The sequence below is a fragment of the Dipteris shenzhenensis genome, chromosome 26 (assembly GCF_047967505.1).
Source record: "Dipteris shenzhenensis isolate YYH24624 ecotype China chromosome 26, Dip_SZ_1.0, whole genome shotgun sequence".
NCBI lineage: Eukaryota > Viridiplantae > Streptophyta > Polypodiopsida > Gleicheniales > Dipteridaceae > Dipteris > Dipteris shenzhenensis.
In genome coordinates, this window is record NC_141621.1 from 50,253,499 (window position 1) to 50,276,086 (window position 22,588).

Sequence of the window (22,588 nt, forward strand, 5' to 3'; positions counted from 1 at the left end):
ACCTTGCAGAGTAGGGCTCTGCACTGTAGATCTGGGTCGATGATATTCAAACCCCCTTCTCTTGTAGGAAGAATCAAGGTCTCCCAAGCCATCCTGGCTATAACATGAGTTGTGCCATCTAGACCACTCCATAAAAAGTTTCGTACGGGCCTCTTAAGCTGAGTGATACAATCCCTAGAGTGGCACCAACAAGAGCATACAAACCATGCTGTGGCTAGAAGAACCTGGTTAACCACCACCACCCTGGAAGCCAAGTCAAGTTTGGCTGAGCTCCAAAAAAGGAGCTTTCTTATGATACTCTCCAACACCGGAGCAAACTGTTGTGAAGAAGAGATGCCCACCCCAACCTGGCAGCCCAAATATCTGACGAAGACGCCCCTCTGTACCCAAGTGAAGCCAATATCATTACCCCAATCCGCGGTGTCATCATCGCAAATCCAGAAACCATTGGATTTATGCCAATTAATGTGTGCACCTGCAGCCGTGCAAAATAAATCCAAGGCTGTCTAGAAGGAAGTGAGTGTCCTGGGGGAGGCATCCAAAAAAACAACCGTGTCATCTGCCAACTCACTATCTAGGAGCTCTTCTTCCCAGCAGATAGGAAGCCTTAGCCCATAAATATTAGCTTGAGATCTAAGGTAGATACTCATAGCTTCCGCCACAAACAGAAAAAGAAAAGGGGCAAGAGGACATCCCTGGCAGATTGATCTGGAAATCTGAAATCTGTCCCCTCTTCCCCCCCCAATGAGCACCTGGCTATGGGCTGATCTGTAGAGAGAGGAGACACCCTTTTTTGACCCCAATAGTGCGCATAATCTCGTCTGTCCACCCAGATCCTGCCTGGACTCTGCCTGAGACTCTCTCATAAAGTGCCATGACAACCCAAATGATCTCCTGGTCATAACCCAAATCCTGTAGGTGCTATAGCAGGTGGCCCTCTCGGAACCGTGTCAAATGCCTTACGAAAATCCACAAAGCATCAATAAATTCTCTGCTTCCATGCCCTCACCTCCTCGATGATACACACGTGAGCTTGAGAATGTGATCCATGGTTCCATAATCACACCGCAATCCAGCCTGTCCTGCTACTCTAAATATTGGACACTCCGCAAATCTGTTGACCTCGGAATCAAGCACTGATGCATAAATCATAGACATGACATGTCCAATCATAATTGTCTTGTAATTCTCCGGGCTCATGGGATCCTCTGCCTCGTGGATGGATGAAATAGTGTTAATAGTCCAAGTGCCTGGAAACCCCAAACAAACAGCTTCACTAAAGAGCTTTGCTAAGATCAGGGCTAGGAGGTTAATCCCATATGTAATGAACTTGGTGCATAGTCCCTCATGATCCTTCGCTCGGCCATTATGGAGTTTCATTACGGCATCCTTCACTCCCCCGTTAGTGAAGAGGGTGTAGGATGTGGGGTGTGGTATATGTGAGAGGTCAGGGGTTGGCTGATTTGGGATGTCATATAGTGTGCCTGCATAATTATACCAGACCTGAGTGTCAGTCAATGGTGAGGGGGACATTCCCTCTAGAAATCTCTGCCAAAAGTCAGTAGTTCCTCCTCGTTCCAGCAAACGAAATCTAGTCTCTTTCTATGTACGAGTGGACAATATTCGCGTAGCGTCTCTGGTTCGCTCGAAAGACTGATTTGTTTCGAATCAGAGCTGACGGCGTAAAGCCTTACACTCATCATCATACCAACTATTACAGGGTACGGTCCCAGGAGGTGGTGGCCGGGTGGAGCGAGTGGTGTGAGGGAAAGCGTGAAGGGCAGCCTCGTGTAGTGAGCGGGTGTGATCAGGGCAGCACGGTCCTCTAATAGGGGTATGAAGTCTATCTAATCGAGAAGTATGTACAGATGGCCAAAGTAAATAGGTGAGTGGTCGCGGTCGAAGGGTATATCATGATAGGTGGAGTAAGAATTCAGTGAGGTGGAAGGTGTTGTGTGACTAGGAGTGGAAATGCTAAATAATAGGTAGGTATGGCGCTTGTCCTCGCGTTGAAGTCCCCAACTAGGAGGACTTCTCCGCGGCTCGAGAAGTCAACAATGGACCGATGGCTGCAAATGGAGATGTCTGAGCCTCCTGTTGAATATCTCTAGCAAAGTGGGAGGTCTCAGAAGGGAAGTAGCATACTGCAACAAACAGATCTCGGTTGTCCATGTGTCGGATCCGGATCCAAAGAAACTTGGAATGTGTATCTCTCTACTCTACTGAAATGGTCCTCAAAAGGATGGATCTGTAGAGAACTGCTACTCTTCCTGATCCTCGTACTCTGGTTGTGTCCCTAGTCTCATCTCTGTAAGCAGACTCCCATGTGTGCCTGCTGACTACAGGTAGTGGACACTCTGGACTCTAATGTCTATGTAAAGGACTATGTCGCGACCTGTATAGGATTCCGAGGAGCTCCTTGGTTCTGACCATAAGGTACCATTACAGTTCCAAAAGGTGTTGGATAGGGTCTGGGAGATCTGAGTCTCATAGACCCTGTCTCCCTATGTGGGGGGAGGGGGGTGTCATGCCCGACGGGGGCTTGTAAGCAGTTATCCATCTCGTACTACTACCCACTTCCCCTCCTTGCAGGCCTAATCCCGTCCGTGCAATAGGGATCATCTCTCCTCAATCTGTAGTGGGGTGAGGTCCTCATCCATGGAGATCTGTGGCTGATCTCGTAGGACTGATCTGCACCATAGAGCCGAAAGTCGTGCGTGAGCGTCTTGAAACCATATGATCAAGGGCTGCTCTCGGTTGGGGTCTCTCCCAACCCGCCATGCCCTCTCGATCCTGTGCTCAGCTACACCCAGAGTAGTGGCCACGAAGGCCGTTGCATCTGTCATCGGTGTAGCCTCAGTGCGCGGGATCCAATGGACTCTGATGTTGAGAGCCTTACTGGATCTCTGCTGCTGCTCCATGAGGGTAGCCGAAACGGTTGCCCTTGCAGGTTCCCGTTTGGCCACGTCGAACCATGTGGAAGTCTCCTCAATTGCAGATTGCATGCTCGCAATCTGTGCCTCAACAACTGAAGTGCTCCTTGGGACTGTGCGTATGGCGGTAACCTCCTGTCGGAGCTGCAAGATATCTTGTCCGAGTCCCTGAATGAGATCAGCCTGGTCTCGAATAGCACGAACCTGCTCGTGTATGACGCGCCCCTGCTCCTAGGTGAAGCGGACCTACTCTCGTGCGGAGCGTGTCAACTCCATCTCGCGCTCACGGATACTGTGTACCTCCATCAACAAGTTCTCCCAAGCCTCTAATGCGTCAGCTCGTCCGTGTCCTTGCTGAAAATGGAAGGGCTGTGGCATAAAGTGTGAGGATGAGGCTAGAGGTTGGGTGTGACTGGGTGAGTTGGGTACGATATGGAGATGACAGTGGCATGGAGATCCCAATGGGGTGTGGGAGCGTAGGCTGACTGAAAGGGGGAGGGGAGAGAAAGGTTGTCGAGGCATACTGTGGAGCAATGTATGACACCTCCGAAGTAGGTGTCATAAGCGGTGAGAGAGCTGTAACGGGAGAGTAAGGGAGGGATGAAATCTGTGACAGCCTCCCTATCCCAGGGGAGAGGGAAGCAGCTGATGTCATGGGTATGGGTATGTCGTTGGCTGTAACTATAGCGGGGGATGTAGGGGCTGCAGCTGAAACTGAGGCTGAAGCTGAAGCTGAAGGTGGGGATGTAGCGGGGGCTGAAACTGAAACTGAAGCGGGTGATGAAGTAGAAGTAGAAGTAGAAGCGGAGACTGAGGCTGAGGTGGACCTCGCCTTTGCTTTGTTGTCAACCGCAAGTCCGCTTCGGTTGTAGCGTGTGTTCACATCCTCGAGTTTCAGTTGTGTTTGCTGTTTGTTTTTTTTGCCTTTCTTGGCTTTGTCCGTCTCTTTTTCACCTTTTTCCATTTTCTTTGGACTGACTTTTGTATCCTTGGTGGAGGTCCTAGTGCAAGAGCGGGAGCAAGAGCACTAGGCCCCTTCCCATTGCGGGAGCCACACCCAGGGTTGGGACCGGATATCGAGGAGGAAGGAAGAAGGAAGAGGCGGCGGAGGTTGGGGGGAGGGGGTTGTTAGCTGCTTGGGTGGGGGGGTTAGAATATAGGCTAAGGCATGGGGGGTGGCCGACTGCAACAAGCGGAGGGGCTGCATGCGAAAGGAACGGAGGGCTGTAGGTGGAAGGAGCGGGCTGTTGTAGCGGCAAGTGGAGGGGCTGAGGCGGCGCAGGAGGGAGCTCCCACCGCAAGGGAGGCTAAGGCGGCGAAGGAGGGAGGGGCTGAGGTGGCACAAGGAGGAGCTGCCACAAGGGGGACTGAGGCGGCGAAGAAGGGAGGGAGGCGGAGAGCCTGGGCAGAGGGGCGGAGTAGGGAGGTGTGGAGGGGCACAGTAGAGAGGTGGGAGGGTCGAGCAGGGAGCAGCGGGAGGAGCAGCGGAGAGTGTGTCTCCGGAGAGGCTTGAGCTACGAGCTCGCTAGTTGTAGCTTTGTGTTCACTGTGGAGATAGACCTGTGTACTTTGGCAACTATGGCCACCTCTTGTGACTTGTGACTTGTGGCTTATGACATTAGTTGTCCATTCCGGTGATTTGAGTACTTCGGCCAGCCTGATCCGAGGGCGTTTCTACTGTCTCTTCAGAGATAGCTCTGGGGTTTTGTCCCGATTCCTCTCCTATCCAGACCAGAGATGCTTGGTGGCCTTCTTCATGAGGCAATCAGGCACTGTGAAAGGCTACTTCGATCACAAAGACAGGAGCAGACTTCTTCCTTGGCAGATCCATCTCAAAGTTCTATCACGGAGTTCTTCCTGCCACATCACATGGACCCCCACGATACAAGACCTCGACATGATCGTGACCCAAAGCTAGTGACTGGACAGCTCAGACAGAGGGTTGATGTGCAGATTACACTTGGGGATATGCCCTCTCTGTTCAGAGTCAGAGCACGGCCGACAAGGGTTACTGTAGCCCTTGTTAGGCGTAGAGCAATGACCAGGAGATGTCACAAGGCCACACCCGTGAGCAGCCGACTGCACTCTATCGTTGATTTCATGTCTCCATTGCCCCACACACCCTGATGTCCTGATGATGATGATGATGATGATGATGATGATGAGATTGATATGTAGTCGACCACTGACATGACTATGTTGTACTTAGTACTATCATTTTGTATTTTTTTCATTCTGCATTGGTGTGGATGCTCGTATAGTAGCTCCACTCTCATAGCTCATTTGTACCAGAATTTTCATAGTCTCATAGACCCATAGGTCTTTCGAAGACTTTAATGAACTTTCTTTCTTTCTTTCTCTCACCCCTTCTGTTTCCCTAGCATATGGGGGTTGTTCACGACTCTCTGGTACATGATGATTGTTTCTTCTTGCGTTCATTTTGTGGACTTCTCATACTGATGTGACCGTCACCTTGCATAGTGCACTCACACGGTGCGATTTGCTGCTGCATTACAGCCCACGACACTTGCACATCAGTGCACAGTGCACTCAGCACAATCCATTGCATTAGAGCTTATGACACCCATGCTTCTCACACCAGTGGCCTTTGGCCTCCAGTAACACCTCCGGAAGGATAGGAACCCCCCCCTCGGACAGTTTATGGCGATCACGGTGGGGTGATCACAGTGGGACACTGCTGGTGTTGAGTAGCAAGAGTGAAGTAGAGTTCTAGGGTCCTAGAGGAGAGAGTGTGTATACAAAAAGCATTACGCGGGACGGAAGCTCGCGAAGTCCTCAGAGCGAGCACAAAGTGAACCTATTGGAGTAGTAGCCAGAGCAAGTAACTTCATCGAAACTCTCATTGATCTGGACCAACAAGATCCGTGGTGGTCATATACGGACTCTGGAGAAGAAGTACGAAGCGGAGAACGGGTGAAAGAGGAAAGTACGAAGGACCAAGGCTCCGCAAAAGCTCATCAAGGTCAAGACAGCCCCTCTTCTCCTCTTGGAACGATGTCTTCATCAGCAGCAGTCACTTCGACCACTTAGATGGGAGTAGTGCCTACTGCAGCACCGGACTTGACATCCAATGATCAAGCTACTATTTCCTCTTTTATGCATAAACGCGGTCCTTTGAGTCTAGTTTCTATATCCATGACACCCGTGGGTTCTCATTTTTTTCTAGTCATATCCCTACCCTCTACGCTGCCATTTCCGTTCTCTCTGTCCTTTCCTACTACTACTTCTCCATCATACATGGCTTTGACCCCTTCTCTTTTCCAACGGCCCTTGCATCCTCCTTGACCCCCACGTTTCCTATGTCCTCACCATCTACTTTCGCGACCGTAGCGCCCGCAACATATGAAGTACCATCTATTTCCTATATGGCTACATCAGTAGTAACTTCACCAGTGTGGCCCTTTGCACGGGGTGTTGCCTTATCAGCTTTTCCACCGTATGTCTCCATGGTACCCACATTTAATACTGCTCGATCGGGAGGCCTTTCAGCTCTAGCACCCGCTTCATCCTCTGGGGTCGGTATGGTGGTTCTCAGTCCTAGAGAAAAAGCCAGACTTCTTGAGTTACTCAACAAGGTCCATGTGAAGACTCACAAGTTCAAAGGTCACCTTCATGAGGATGCGGAAGCTCATGTGAGGAAATTTCTCACGGCATGCAAAGCCAAAGGTGTGGAGAATGAGCATGCCTTCCTACACATCTTTCCGTCGTCAGTGGAGGATGCAGCTGATGTATGGTATAGTCAATTTTGCCCTGATCATTTTCAAACTTAGATAGACCTAAGGGAGGAATTCTTACGGACTTTCAAATTGGAGAAGTTTGAACATATGATTGTCTAGGAGTTGTCCACTAACACCATGAAGCCTGGGGAAAGCATCTCTGAGATGCACACAAGGATGAGAGTCTTGGCGGCAAAGATGTCTGTGCCACCTGTCATGAAGGGGTGGTTTTTGAAATCATTACCCCCTACCATTGCTATAAGGCTGGTTGACATACTCCTTGAACATGCCTCACTACAAGACTTCCTAAAGGAAGCAGTCAAGGTGGAACGGTCGTAGTTAAGTTTTGCCACCGCCGGGAGAGGAGGGCTCCTCCACATGGCAGCAACTCAAGGAGTTAGAAGAAATCAAAGAAGGTCTGAAGGATAGAACAAATGTGGATGGCCAGTCGGCCTTTGGGGCTCAGATTAGAAGTGGTATTTGGTGCACAGAGTGCAAGGTTTCTAGCCATGGTCACTGGGAGTGTCCCTCTAAGTGTAAGGTACCTACTTCTACCTCTTTGGGACCCAGATTAGAAGTGGTCTTTGGTGCACATAATGCAAGGTTTCCGGCCATGGTCACTGGGAGTGTCCCTCTAAGCGTAAGGTACCTACTGCTACCTCATTTTGTATGTTTTGTGAGATCCATGGACATGATGCCTCTAAGTGTAGGTACCTCAAAGGGTTAAGGAAGCTTCTTCTAGAGTATACTTCGGGGGAACCCCTAGTTGCTGCAGTCAACAGAGCCGCACCGATAACTTCTAGCCCGGCACCCGTACCTCCTGCTCCTCCTCTTGGAAAAGCATCTGAGCTACCTTCTCCTATTGTTACGCCTCCATTACTTCCTAATCCCCCTTCGCTCCAAGCTCTTGCACCCAATCTGGTTGAGGCCTCATATTTCTATCCTCAGCCTTACTATACACTGTACGAATCACCTGTACGAATCACCTATGTAAGGAAGTGGATATGGATCCCCTTATCAACGTGGTCGACGGGGTGGTTTTTGAGGTGAACGTGGAGGTGCAGGTAGAGGTACCAACTTTCGAAGACCCATCATGTGTTACAGATGTGAAGAGTATGGCCACTACCAAGATGATTATGCACAACCGTTTGGACGACCCTCTTGTACACAGTGCAATACAAATGACCACTACACCAAAGATTGTCCCAATGGAAGAGTGAAACCAACATCTCAAGTCAATATGGTTGACGTAGTAGTGGCGGAGGAGGGCAACAATCCCTATTTGATCGACGTAGTATTGGGAGCGGTGACAAGGTCACAAACAAAGGTGACAAATGTAAGGACAACTTAGAGTCAGCATCGGAGGCCTCATCCCAACTAGTACCACAAGTGTATCACCACCAAAGTCATCCCCTCCCTCCAAGATACATAGTATGCCGAGGAATAGACCACCCTTGCTTTCTCCTAATAACAATTTCAAAGAGCACACAGCCATCAAGGTCTTCCACTAGCTCTAGAAGTGCCTCATCTTCAGGTGATCACTCTATGCCTTTAAGGTATCGGAAAGTGGTTAAGAGTGTCACCAAAGATCTTCAATCCAGTTTTGACGATGAAGGTAGCACACCTCAGTTCCCTTCACGCAAGTCCAGAGTAGTGAGGTTTGCAACGGAAGTGACAACCCTAGGACAACACAGGGAGAATGAGGCACAAGCAGCTCCATCCACTTTTCCCCCAAGCAGCACACTCAACAAAGAGAAGGAGATATGGGTAAAACCTAATAGTGCCCAAGAAAAGGGGAAGCGGATGATGGAAGAGACCCCGCAGGAGACAATGACTCACAATTTAGAGGTACATCCTTGTGTGAGCTTCGACCCTCACCCCAAAGCTCGGAGGATGAGGTCACAAAAGGCTACTTCTAGTGTCCATCCCTACTCCTTGTTTGAAGATCTTATGGATTTCAAGCCCAACATCACCCTACAAGAACTTCGTTTGTTGTCTCCCCAAATCAAGCATCAGACCATTGCATTTATCAATCGCATGCCAAGGGGTCAACATAAGGGATCCATTCAAGGTGAGCCCACACCAGAGACAGTATCGATTCAGCATGGGCTGACACCAGATCACTGCTCTGCCTACGTTGTCCTCACGTGTGAACAAAGTCCCAAGCTCACGGTGGATATTAGTGGGGTGGAGCTGAGGGATGCCTTTGTGGATGGTGGGGCAGTCGTGAACATCATGCCAAAAGAGTATTCTGAAACAACTCGGTTTGAAGTTGATAAGTGACGTTCATTTTCAAGTGCACACCTCTCTCTTACAAACACTTTCTCTTTCCACCCTATGTCACAACCCACCTCTCTCTTATAAACACCTTCTCTTTTCACCCCTTGTCACACCCCCACCTCTCTCTTACAAACACCTTCTCTTTCCACCCTCTGTCACACCTTCATCTCTCTCTTACAAACACCTTCTCTTTCCACCCCTTGTCACATCCCACGTCTCTGTACATGTTGCCTTCTCTTTCCACCCCTTGTTACTTCTCCACCTCTCTCTTGCAAACACCTTCTCTTTCCACCCTGTATTACACCACCACCTCTCTCTTACAAACACCTTCTCTTTCCACCCTCTATCACACTCGCACCTCTCTCTTACAAACACCTTCTCTTTCCACAGTGTCACACCCCTACCTCTCTCTTACAAACACCTTCTCTTTCTACCTCCTGTCACATCTCATCTCTCTCTAACATGTTGCCTTGTCACAAAAAAAGCCGATGTGCGATCCACAGCCAAGTTTCTATACGAACAGGGCATCACACGGTTTGGATGCCCCTTAGAATTGGTTAGTGACCGAGAAACTCACTTCCTCAATGGAACTATACCGATCCTAGCTAGTGAATTCATAATCATACATAGGAAGTCGACACCATACTACCCCAGGGCAAACAGCCTGGATGAGAGCTCGAACAAGACATGTTGCAAGATTATAACTTGCATCGTGGAAGCCGATCATACCGACTGGGAGCACAAGCTCATCGCCACATTGTGGGCCTACCGAACGTCTTACAAAGTAGCACGAACTACACCCCCTTTAGCCTAGCCTTTGAGATGGAAGTAGTTATGCCAATGGAATATGTAGTGCCCAGCCTTCGCATCACGGTCAAGGAAAGGCTCATCGAAAATGCCTTAGCGGAGCACTTAATCGATCTCAAACAGTTGGATGAAACAAGATCGTGTGTAGCCTATTGCCTCCGAGTGAAGAAGACACGGCGCAAAAAATGGTTCGACCGCAACTTAAAAAACAAGGACCTCGAGGAAGGAGATCTCGCACTCCTCTATAGCGTCCGCAACACCAACCATAAACTTAAATACAAGGGCATGGGTCCCTATCACGTAGTGGAGATTACTCTGAAGGCGCATGCCAATGAATATCTTAAAGAATTGATAGCTTTGGCCAAAATCTTATAGAATGTTCCCAACAGAGTGATGGATCTCCATTGGGAGATGAAATTTCTGCAACCTTCCTTTGGGATTAGATGAATGAGACCCTCTGTAAGTGAATCACGAATATACTAGAGTCTCAAACGCCATGGATGACTAAGGTAATATGGTCCCCAATCATATCCCAAGAAGCAATGAAAAGGAAGGTGTCAACCCATCAAAACCCGAGCAACTACCCTTGTGAAGGGCGAGAAGCAGTCTTGAATTCCTCATTGGTGAAAGGTGCATCAAGTGAGACTCTCATGTGTGGTTTCACCAATGCAGGAGTATGCTTCCAAACCGTATGTCTAGCATCATCTTTGGCAAGTGAGTCCGGATCTGTTGAAACAAGAGAGGCATAAAAATATGTAGCTATACAAATGACAGCATCTAGATCTATCCGTAAAACTCCGTCAATGCTAATAATCTGAGAAACACTTTCTATACCATGTCTCGGCCAAAAGTAAAGAAGAAGTGTTTATTGACTCTTCCTCCCATATGAACCCAAAAGGACTCCCATGCATGAGAGGTATACTCTCTAGCACAACCTAGACTCTAGGAAATCATTTTGGAAATGTGTAAAACTCAATTCATTAACCATTGGCATTCGACTTAGGGAATATGCTACTCTTCCTTCCATATGAACCCAAAAGGACTCCCATGCATGAGAGGCATACTCTCTAGCACAACCTAGACTCTAGGAAATCATTTTGGAAATGTGTAAAACTCAATTCATTAACCATTAGCATTCAGCTTAGGGAATATGCTACCACATTAAACTTCGCCTTCGATATGTCAATAGGATATCAAACTCTTGCATTATTTTAGGCCTCCTAGCTTTTTTCCCTTCAAGCTCTGGCTAATTGATGCAAATAGCACCATTTGATACTTTCCTGAAATGATCTCAAACTTAGCACCATACAAATAGTGCCCCCATTTCTTTAGCATAAACTATAGCATATAGTTCCGTCTCATATATCGAGTAATTCCATTGTGCATTTGCTCAATAGCTACCACCCCAACATCAAAATCAATGGCATTTGTTTTAACCACGAATGGCTCATAAGGATCCACTACCTTTAAGACAGGAGCTGCAGCCTATAGCTACTTCTAATTTTCATGGTTGTATAGCCCTCCACCTTGGGTGTTGGTGCATGCTTCTGTTCCCTTATGTCGTGAGCCAGGATCCGAGAAACAGGCTGCATAGAAGCCAGCATTTTCCTTATGCTCAATGCCTCATGGTTTGCTGATCTGCATTGGATTTTCTCGAAGTCTTCCAATATATGACCCTTTTCCCTGGGTTGGAGCTTTTCTTGGAGGGGAGGGGAGGGGGACGGGGTACTCAAATCGACTAGATGAGCTCACAAAACACCTATTCCCATGTACTGCATCTCAACTAACTAGCTAACAAACAACATTGCGACATAGGTTGCATAACATAGAGATATTACCACCATGAGTATCACCTCTAGTGCCCAGCATTAGAGCTTGGAAAGACGAATTGTGATCCGTGTTCCAATCATGTTCAAAGAGATCACATCTCCAGCCAGTAGTCTTCAGCTACCCATATTAGCAACCTTGGCTCAGATGAGCCGTACAAGGCCAAGAGATCTGAAGACGATAAATTAGAAGCCGGCAAACCAATCGTATAGGGACCATGCCCCAAAATTACAATGCATGTGCATGTCCAAACACCTTTGCTTGATCACATTTTGTCATTGGACCAAGCCAAGATAACAAGAGAGTGCTGATTACTCACCCATTCAACCCTAAACTGTGAAAATTTAATGTGAGCTAACATGTAATATATCTGAAAAACGTGTTTCAGAAATGTAATACAGATTTATTTTATTTTTCGAGAGAAAAAGACTTATATGACGTATGAAAAACTTCTTCAAGCGTGTAGAATCCAAGGTTGATATGGAAACAGATAAATTTTTAAAACTGGAAGCATTGAGTGAGCACAACGGACCCTGCTCCTTTCTTTGGGCTACAGGGGCCCCTTGGTCCACATAGATTAAACGGCAACAGCTTTCAAGGAAGTATAAACGCCACAGCTTTAAGCACAGCAGACACCCTTCTCATTTGCACCACTGACGTGAACTGTCGTCATTCAGATCTGGCATCGTAGTTCTGCACTCCCTCGGTCACTATCATGAAGGATTCAGTGAATAAGCTAAGTGCTTTTGTAGGCCATCTCCTGGTGGTTCTAGTGATGCCCTATAGGCCATGGTATGTGCCTTGTAGGCATAAATATAGGCACTTGTAGTGTTAGTGCCTTTTAGGCCGCATAGGACACTAAGTCCTATGTGACACCTAGGACACTTAGTCCTAGGTCTAGGTACTCGTACCTTGTACTCCTTTTTTCATTATCCTAGTTGACGAGACGGCAGACTCTATCGACTCTTTGTACCTTGCTCTCTCTCTCTTTCTATTCATCGATCCTACAGCTTTTTCCCATGATTTTCTGTCAGTCTGAGAGAACTAAGGCCGCAACTCACAGTGTGTGTAGCATCCCATTTTAATACAAGCAGCCACCTCAGCACTTGCCCACCTGTCTGCATGCAGTGATTGGGTTATCAATTCTTGTTTAGCCATGAAAAAGCATCCTTTATGATTGTGATATGGACAATATGCAGAGGAAGGGAAGCAATGAAAGAAGATGAGATGGAACAGAGATGTAAATGAAGTTCCACTTTGTGGAGGTTTCTTGCGATTTTGGCCATGTTGAATGGGAAAACTACAGGCTTGGTTATGGCAGTTGTTGCCAAATTCTCAGTGTTTTTTTAAACTTGTACTATTGGGTGGTCTACCTGCAGGGTTTCATCCTAAGAGAAAAAAGCTATTTGGGCCTTGAATCCTCATGGTGCTGCAAGCTGTTTCACAACTAACCTCTTGGAATTCTTTTGTGTTCTGTAGCCCTTTTAAAATTTACTTTGTATTCAACTATTTTGTGGTTGTTTTATTAAAGGTCTGCCTGTTTGCTTGCCTCAGGAAAGTACTATCCTGTGTTGCATGTGGCCGCCTAAAAACTGCTTTCCAGATGGCATCTCGGAGTGGTAATATAGCAGATGTGCAGTATGTTGCTCATCAGGTAACCTTTTCTATTGCTGATATAGATGAATGATCGTGTAGAAGATTGAAAATCCAATAAGTTTCTTTGTTAGCCATCTAGTTTTATAAGACGATTTCAGGATGCCCCTTTCAATGAATATATTGTGTGTACGCAAAGTATCCATAAGATACTTTGCGTACACAAAGTATCCAACCAGTCATGTACAAGCGTCTCAAAGAAGAAAAAAAATAACTTCCAACTTTAATCTTGTATCCAGCCAGTCATGTACAAACGTCTCTCTTTCCTTTTTAGACAAATAACTTCCAAATTTGCATCTTGAATTACCTGATCTCCTTGGCTGGTTGTCTCGCTTCTTTTTATCAATCTCTATGTTGTTACGAATTAAGAGGGCATAGAAGAAATAAATCATATCCTTAAAGAAAAATCTGTCTGTTTACGTAAAGAGAAAACTAAAGAACCACTCAAAAGCATTACAAACGGACTCATTCACTACCGGGTTCCCCTTGAGCTTCCACCCTGGCCACAGGCCCCCGATCTCTCTCATGTATTAGATTTGAAAGGTATGATTATGTTGTATTCATAATGGGTGATGATGCCAGATTAGAGGCTCCACCCTTTCGGTTATTCTTTCAGTCTCATAGATGCTTCAGTCTTTCGAAGACTTTTGATAAACTATCTTTCTTTCATTCCTTCTGCACAAACCCATTGGATCCTGCTTATTCTCAAGTACTCCCTTAGATGGTCCTTTATGGGAGATTATCTCCAGCATCTCTCCTTGGAGATGGGGACAGATTTTGTCAAAGATTTGCACATTCTGTGGAACCATTAGGATAGATGCCTATTGACCGTTTTTTGATATTCCTGAAGATCAGGACCTGCCATTGTTGTCTCTACCATCGATGTCTGCGTTGATTTCATGCTTCGCAAGGGCTTTCCCTAAACACATCCCTCTTCTTTATCTAGCAACCCTTCTTCTTGGCTTTACTTTACACCTAGTCCATGTACAAACTCAATTTAGCATTTTAAATACATGCTTTCTCGCACTCTCGCACATGTTATATGGCTTCAAATAGAGTGATTCCTCCCCCCTCCCCCCCCACCACCACCACAACATATCCTATGTTTATCTTCCCGTTTCAACTCTATCCTATGTTGATTAGTAGAATGAGTAGATCTGTAGCTTTGATTGCTGTCCCACCCTCTGCACAAAATAGAGTTGCATTATACCACCTACCACAAGTGTGTGAGATGTGACTTTAAGAGATTGATTCCACCAAAGGTTGTAACAATACTTTTTCTAACAAAAGGATTCATGTTTGGCTTCAGCCCTAGATGCCCACATTATCAATGAAGGTGCCTTTGTGCTACACATCTTAGGAGTGGGCGCACGACATCTATGTGCATAATAAGAATCAAGAAATGTGTTGTTGAGACAAAGCTTGTTAGACTGTTTGCGCAAGTCGCAATTGTTATTATTATCATTACATTATATATGCTCACATATATACATTTGCTGCAGTGTTAGATGGAGTTTCAGACCCTTCCAGAATATTACTTGCAGACAAAGGCCACTTGTGCTGGGAACTTGGTCTCTATGGCTTACGTCAAGGACATGACATGACAAGGCCACACAAGAGAAAGTTAGTGCACCAAGGAATGCAACCTAGAGAGCCATGTATCTCTATGGTTGCTTTCAGGAGGTTGAGCATGGCTAAGGTAGTGAAGTGGGACTCTAGGGGATCTCAACGAGGTCTTTGCTCCTGGCCTAGCCTCCTTCCATCCAAAGCAACCCATTCTCCTTTGCTGAGCTTCCTCTCCCCACCCCAAGAAACACTACTCCCCTAACATGGTTCACCCACTAGCTTTCCAATGTGAGCTCTCCTCTCCAACTCCTAGCTGGTATTTTGTAGCTTACCCCTTGTTGATGGGGTATAGACATAGCTCATTGAGGTTCCTCCCATGGATCTCATTTTTCCTACGGGATTGCAGGCTGTGGCTCGCTCTAGCCAATGGTGATGGGAAAGTTCCTTTACCGAATCCAGATCTCCTCTTCTCCATGGATTGACTATAAATATCCTCCTTAATCTCTCCTTGATCTCCACTTACTGATAATAGGCATGAAAACATCTAAATTGGCTCTTGCCATTCGATTTGATGTATGACATGACCCCATTTGGATTTGTAATTCTTTTGCAATTGAGTTTTGTGCTCAATCTTAGCCTCAAGTCTCCATCTACATATAAGTTTCTTGTCTTGACTCCATCCTCCTATTGTGCCAAGATTTCTATGATCTCCTTAGATGCTTAGTCCCTAGTTGACGTAGTGATGTGGATTGGGCCAAAATTGAGAATGGAATGCCACATATTGATTATATGAACATCTATTGCGTATACAAAATATAATTGAAGCATATCAGCTGCCCTCAGCATACACGAGGAATACGAAGTTGATGAGATGCTTCCAAATCGGTATAACAAATTAAATCCATTATAGAAAAAGCATTGGGTGTTATTGATGGTTCTCACAAGAAGCCGCATAGCTTTTTTGGAAAAGGCATAATGGTCCTGCCATGGCATCGTTGAAGCAAAGCAGAAAGCACATCTGCAAGTAGCTAGAAAATGACTAGAGACTTAAACATACGTAGCATTTTGAGGCTGTCCAAAAGTCTGAATGTAGCCAATGCTCCTGGAGAACTTGCTGTGTTTTAAAGCCTAGAATTTCCAGCTGTAGTTTTCATATAGCATACAATCCAGCTACATGCTTTTCTAACAGTTATCAAAGCTTTACTGAATATGGGACTGCAGGCATTCGCAGTCGCAACTTTGCAGGCTCATCAATTTCTTGTTTTCCTTCCCAGCCTTCCACTGCTCTATCTCACTACCATGACTACCGTATCACCTACTTTAATGCCTAAATTTTGATTACCAAAGAGGAATTCAAAGATAGATATAGACCAGCACAGAAAGCATGCAGAATTGAACCATACGAACATGATGCAAATCCCATATGACGTGCATCTGTTTTGATTCAGATGCCTGCACCTGTTGAACACCAGAGACAATGTTGCAGGCAGATTTGATTGGGATGATGGTTATGTGTTCTGTAAAATGGGTCTTAAGTCTTTTAAAAAGATGTCTATGCAACAGTCATCAGATGTATAGCTGCCATTTTTAGGGTCTTCTTGTGTTCCTATATACATACAATCATTACAATCAGTGTGATTTCCACTTTTTTACCAGCTGATTCTGTTTCTCAGGCTCGACAGACAGGTTCACTGCCCGTGGAAGATATGTGCAAACAATGGCTGTCCAGACACATGTAGTTTGGTCTGTCTGACATTGTAAGTTTTTGTGCACTCATGAAAGAAGAATCTGATATGGTTAATAAATGCTAAGGTGGATGTTTGAAAGAAAGGCAGCAGGAGTATCCGTTCGTGTTGTGAGGCAAAAAAGAAGTGTTTCTTTTAAATTTGTATTCGGCTTTTCCTTTCTATATAGGCTGTTGAAGAAAATAGAGGAAAAAATATAGCTATTCAAAGGGGATCTTTCAAATGGCACTAATATAAGAAAGTCTGCAGTAGCTATCAAAGTTCATGTATGGTCATTGCAAACAGCATCCACAATATTTTTTGGGGTGGATGTTGAATGTTGACAAAGTGTTTCTTAAAAACATTTTCACAAGCTCAAGGGGTGAAGAAGGCAATGAATACATTCAATAAGCATATTACAGGGCAAACTTTAATGAATAATATAGAAATTGCTTATAAGATGTACTCAAAAGAACACAAGGGAAATTATAGTTTTGCCTTGCTCCTTTCTCTTCCGATAGGTAATTGTTTACCTCCATCTCTCTTATGAGAAAACCATTGTGAATGGCAAATGTAGTCTTCTCTTTGCTAAGTTACAAACTCCATGAAATCCTAACTTGTCCTTTCATGTTTGTTTGTCATGTATCTAAGATGCCAACTAGTTGGTCTTATATCCTATTAGTCATACTCCATAGTTGTATTCTAAACTAACGTAATTTCTTTGGATTGTCCTTGCACAAACTTCGAATGGAAATGAAAATATGTAAAAGTGTACTATGTTCTATCAATTTTGTGAACCTAAAAAAACCAGCTCGATGAACTTTCACCAGGATTTTATATTAACATACGAGTATAGCTTTGATAAAGACATCCATGGTTGGAATATATTATATTGTCTCCTAGTCAAACAATATTAGTCACTTCAAAAGACTTGGGTATGATGAGATGTTAGTGAAGGTTCTTCAACCAAACGTTAAACTAAAGTTATCTAAGAGGTAAAATAGGTACAAAGAAAAGTATTATTTTATTTACATTTTGTTCATGCAAAAGCTTACGAATTGAGAGAAAATCCCAAAGGTGTTGTGTACTCAAAAGGTTGGCCTTTTTTTTTCCTCTCAAAAATTGAAGTTATTGTTTTTTGGCAATTCTCGAAAATCGGTTACAACAATAAGGCTTGACCTTAGACCATGAAAGAGTATCGATGCTTGGTGTAGTGCAAGAAGCAGCAGCTTCTAATAAGAGATGAAGGAGAACTCTTGAACTCTTATTACAAGGATGATGGTCAACATCCTCTTCAGGATCTCACCATTTGAAAAGCTTATGCAAATACTTGTATGAGGTATCCATACATGACCTCATGGATATCCTTTGCGCCACCAACTCCATTCTTTACCTTTCCTAACCCATGGTTGGAAAAAAATTCTTTGATCCTAGCTAAACTCTTGAATGAGGCCTTAAATAAAGGCTTTTCCATGCCTTCCTCAAATTCATCATTTTGATTCACTAAGCGCAAAACCCTATGGATGTAGCAACTAGTTAGCTATCGTAGTGGGTAGCTTGTTGGCAGCAAAGGCATATGGATGAGCACTATAGATCCACATTAGTAGAGTGTATAGGTATGCAAACAATGGGGCAAGTAGGCTAAAGTGGGATTACTGCATCCTTAGATCACACAACTAGCATGTAAAGGTGTTGTGATCATTTTTCAATGTAACAAACAAGCGCATCACCCAACCTTGTACGTTTAAAGGCTCTTCCTCCCACAAGTGTGTACTACTTGCTTCGAATAATTGAGGGGACATATCTTCCTCGTTCTCTCTGTTCATCTTTGGTGTCACGTCCGTAGCCTTCCGTAGAAGACACCCATCAATAGGATCCAGAGCTGCAAACTGCAAGATTAACACATTTTGTGCATGAGAGAATCCTTCGGGTATTGATTATAATTGCTTATCTCACTACTGTCATAGACATAACCAGCCTCTACAAGTAGTGTGTACGTTCTATAGATCAGCTTCTTTGCATAACCATGGTCGTTTCTGGATGGAGATGTCGATGCAGCTTGTAGATGGCGTAGACAGGAGTCGCTGTGGCGGAGGTCCGGTGATATGGTGGAGGAGCATCGTTTGTTGGTGTAGAGGTTGATGGCAATTGGAGACGAGGTGTTGGCAGTCAACGTGTTAAAGGAGCCATAGCCATGCACGCTGGAGCCCATAGAGGTAGAGAAGGTGCTGTGGAGGCTTTGAACGTGGTTGCATGAGCGTTGCTGGCGACTATATTGCATGAGGGCTGCCTCTGTTGGTTGACCTCGCTGTTGCTTCCTTGGAGAAGCCAGTTGGAGAGTTGAAGGCCGTGAGTACCTTAGGAATTGCAATGCTTGCTAGAAGTCGGTTACACCTTAGAAGAGCTGCCATGTAAGACGCAGTTGCATGTGAGTTGTGAAACGTGTATAGAGTCTTAGTACATGATTAATTATTTAGATTCATTGTTTCCATCAACATAATAGTAACAAGTGATAACATCCATTATGAAGGCAATACCAAAGGTCAAAGATGCAATGGAAGCACTACTTAGTGGATGGAGATCATTTATGGAGTCAGCTATAAGCTTAGAACGAATAGCACCAATGTAGGAAACTACATTTGTTCTCACAAATAACAAAGCACTTGACATAGATTAGAATTGGTATGGCAACCCAGAGTGATTAACATCCCTCGTTCATAGTAAAGTTAAGACAACGTCTGTCATTTCATATGACCTCTCTTTGGAGTGCTTGTTCCAGGGATAAGCTCACCTGGCGTTCAGTCGGAAAATTTTCCCATTCATACCTATAGCACGAATTATGGTTTGAAGAATGCATATGTATTACAGAGCTATATTGATTGAGTGCCGAGGATTAAGAAGATATGGACCTTGTGGAAGATGCATCTAATTGTTTACCGTGGGGAAAGTCAAGTCCCCTTTTACTCGTGATTTGCGAGATTGCTCGGAGGATTGATTCTTGCACTTGCACAATACTCTTGTGGATGGCATTGCAAAGATACAATCACGACAGGTGACTGAAGAGGTTCTTCCGATTGATTGTGCATCTCGGGCTTGTCCTCTTGTTCCTCTTGTTTCGATTGTTCATTGCACTCCAGTTCCTATTGGCCTTGGTAAAAAACTATAACCAGCATTAAGACTTTCCAAGGTCCACAAAAAAAACAGCGGATTTGATTTATTACGTGACCCACCTACACATACCTGTGCAATGGGTAGTCCAACTACCATGGACACACATTACACTCCCATTGAGAGAGATGTTTGTCTCTCCACTAGGGGGGTACATACTCTTCTCCCCTTTGCCTATCCATGGCACATTGGGTAAATTGACTAGGCAGACTTTTTGATCGAACCCATCTAATCAAGCATTATTGTTAGCACTGAGTCATATACAGTCTTGCAAATTTGTATCCTTATGTTCACTCGACGGGCAAAGTGATACCTTCCATACGAGCTCAGACAAGACAGATGCTAGAGTCGTGTACTAGGTCAAGTCAGCTTTCTTCTGCTCAATCGCCATCTCAACCTCCACCCATCTCTTGTCCTCCTCGATCAAGAGGTCCATTAATGAGGACTTGTTAGCTATCCCAAATTTTTGGAACATAAAGATGTCATGTGACAGTCACACAGTTTGGCAACTGAGTTGTTGACAATAGAATAGACCCTCCCATCGACACTTTTCATAACACCAATGTTAAAAGGACCAGGAAAGGTCTATGACACCAAAGGGAAATGCTACATGTCATCAGGACTAAGATGGCTATAATTCATTGGAATGACTTAGGGCACTTAGAGATATGGTTGACTTGGGAAGAAGTCCAAGGGAGAGATGAACTTATAAGCATCATGACAAGGAGCTGATGGAGCTTATACTTTGTGAGGGCTAGCCCACCATTCACTTACAATTTGACAATGTGGGCACTGTAAGTCATGGTATCTAAGATCCTAGGGAAACTTTATAGGACCTGTTGGGGATGAATCTCAACATCTTATAACATTTGTGATAGTACACTAACCTGCAGACTGCTAAAGAGGGCGAAGGGTTGACAAACCTAACACTAAATTCTTTCAAAATAATATAGTGTATAATAAGTTAGTCATTTGTGATCTGCTCTCTAGCTGTGTATTCTATCCTTTAGCTCCACTCTCTCCGCTCTTCTCTCCATGTCATGTCATGGTATTAGATCTTGATGTCTTTCATTGAGGCTTTCCTATCTCAGGTCTATCTCTCATTTTGTAGAGGGATAGGAAAGCTGTTCAAAATGCTCCAAATCAGAGCTTTGGCGAATTTGTTATAAATTTTCGAAGGGTTGTGTCTTTTGTGAGGGATTCCTAATATAAGAGTGAGATTCTATGTAAGAGAGCTTGTGAATGTAAATGTGAGTGCTCTTGAATTAGAGATTTGGAGCTTTTTTTATACATTCCTAAATCTATGTGAATTTTGTGAGGGATTCCTAGCATGAGAAAGTGATTCTTTTTTCTTGTTTTCCCCAGAAAAAGGAAAATTCTATTAATGCTTGAAAAACCATACAACCAGCTTCCAAAAGGAGCTATCAATGTAAAGAAAAAGGTTGCTAGCTACAAGAACAAGCATCCAGTTCTCGATCTCATGGCTCATCTCCTATAGAGATTCTGGAACAGGAGCTAGCAACCATGGTGGTGATCTATATACATAGCAAACACCCCTCACGGGGGCAGAAAGGGTGTAGAAAACTCCTACCAGCCATATCCAAGAGAAGCACTCCCGTCTCTCAACAGTTGCCCTTGAGCCTGGAGTACCGTGCTCCCAAATGGTGCGAGGGTGAAAATGATGTCTTGCCAAATGCCTACTAGGTTAGCCACCAGAGAAATTGGATGGCCTCACATCACCCGACTATAGCGAGCCACCCAGACATTCTAGGTGGCGATGTTGGAAACAGTCTCTCGGACACCATCCTCCAGGAGAGGTGGTGGGCGTGAATGGGAAGGTTGAGCTTCATCATGGATCTTAATCCGGGAGACCTGCTATCCATGTATCCTATCCATGTATCCTGTAGGCTGGCATCATAGGGTCAATCACAAAGGCATGGCCTCCCTTTGTGAGCCAAGTCACCATCCCCCATGCGAAGTCCCTTCTCATCCTCAGTGTACTAGCAACAATCATGAGGGATGCCAACCATATCCGCTATGCACGAGAGTAGCCCCATAGATAGTGCGGAAGCGTCTCCAACACTCCATCCACAAACTGGTGCATCTGCCATCTATCACATCTGCTCAAGCCAAGGGCCAATGGGTAGGAGTGAGTAGTGTATGAGAAGAAGGAGACCTCCACCCGGTCTGGCTGCCCTATGCAGGCGGGCCAAAACCACTCCCGTGGATCCCATTGAATGTCACACAAGGGTTTGCCCTCCCAAATCCATAGGTGCCACATTGCTCCCTTCGGGGTCAATCAGACTACGATACCAAGTCATGCCCAAGTGGCCCAAAATCCTAACCCTCTGCCACTCCAGATCCTCTGGAACCACCTCTGTCTCCTCCTCCATCTATGACTCAGCCTGCAGTGAGCCTTCGAGTCCAGATCCTCTAGGTCCACCTCTGTCTCCTCCTCCATCTTCGACTCAGCCTGTAGTGAGCCTCCGAGTCCCACCCTATAGAATCAAGATTGGGGGAGGCCAAGAGACTCCCAAAAGAATCATATCTGGAGCGGTACCCTTGTCCAAGAGAATTGCCCTGACCAACAATGGGGGGTCCAAGGGCTCCGTAATCCCTCCCACCAAGAGTTGTGGGGGGTCCAAGGGCTCCGTAATCCCTCCCACCAAGAGTTCTAGGGGGTCCAAGGGCTCTGTAATCCCTCCCACCAAGAGTTCTGGGAGGCTAAGAGACTCCTAAAAGAATCATATCTGGAGCGGTACCCTTATCTAGGAGAACTGCCCTGACCAACAATGGGGGGTCCAAGGGCTTCGTAATCCCTCCCACTAAGAGTTCTAGGATCTCTTATATCATGGTGCCTGCTCCACGGATGTAAGAGAGAGCTTGTCTGTGG

General features: G+C 45.3%; 1 protein-coding gene across 1 annotated transcript in view; it reads left to right on the forward strand.

Annotated features, from left to right (window-relative positions):
* Positions 1-17,052, forward strand: part of LOC147885227 (zinc finger FYVE domain protein) — a 246,996-nt gene extending 229,944 nt beyond the window's left edge. The window contains exons 35-36 of the mRNA XM_087397706.1: positions 13,139-13,238; positions 16,477-17,052. Of these exons, the coding sequence (XP_087253832.1) occupies positions 13,139-13,238; positions 16,477-16,542 (166 nt within the window). The 3' untranslated portion in view covers positions 16,543-17,052. The remainder of the gene's footprint in view (positions 1-13,138; positions 13,239-16,476) is intronic.
* The last annotated feature ends 5,536 nt before the right edge of the window (positions 17,053-22,588 follow it).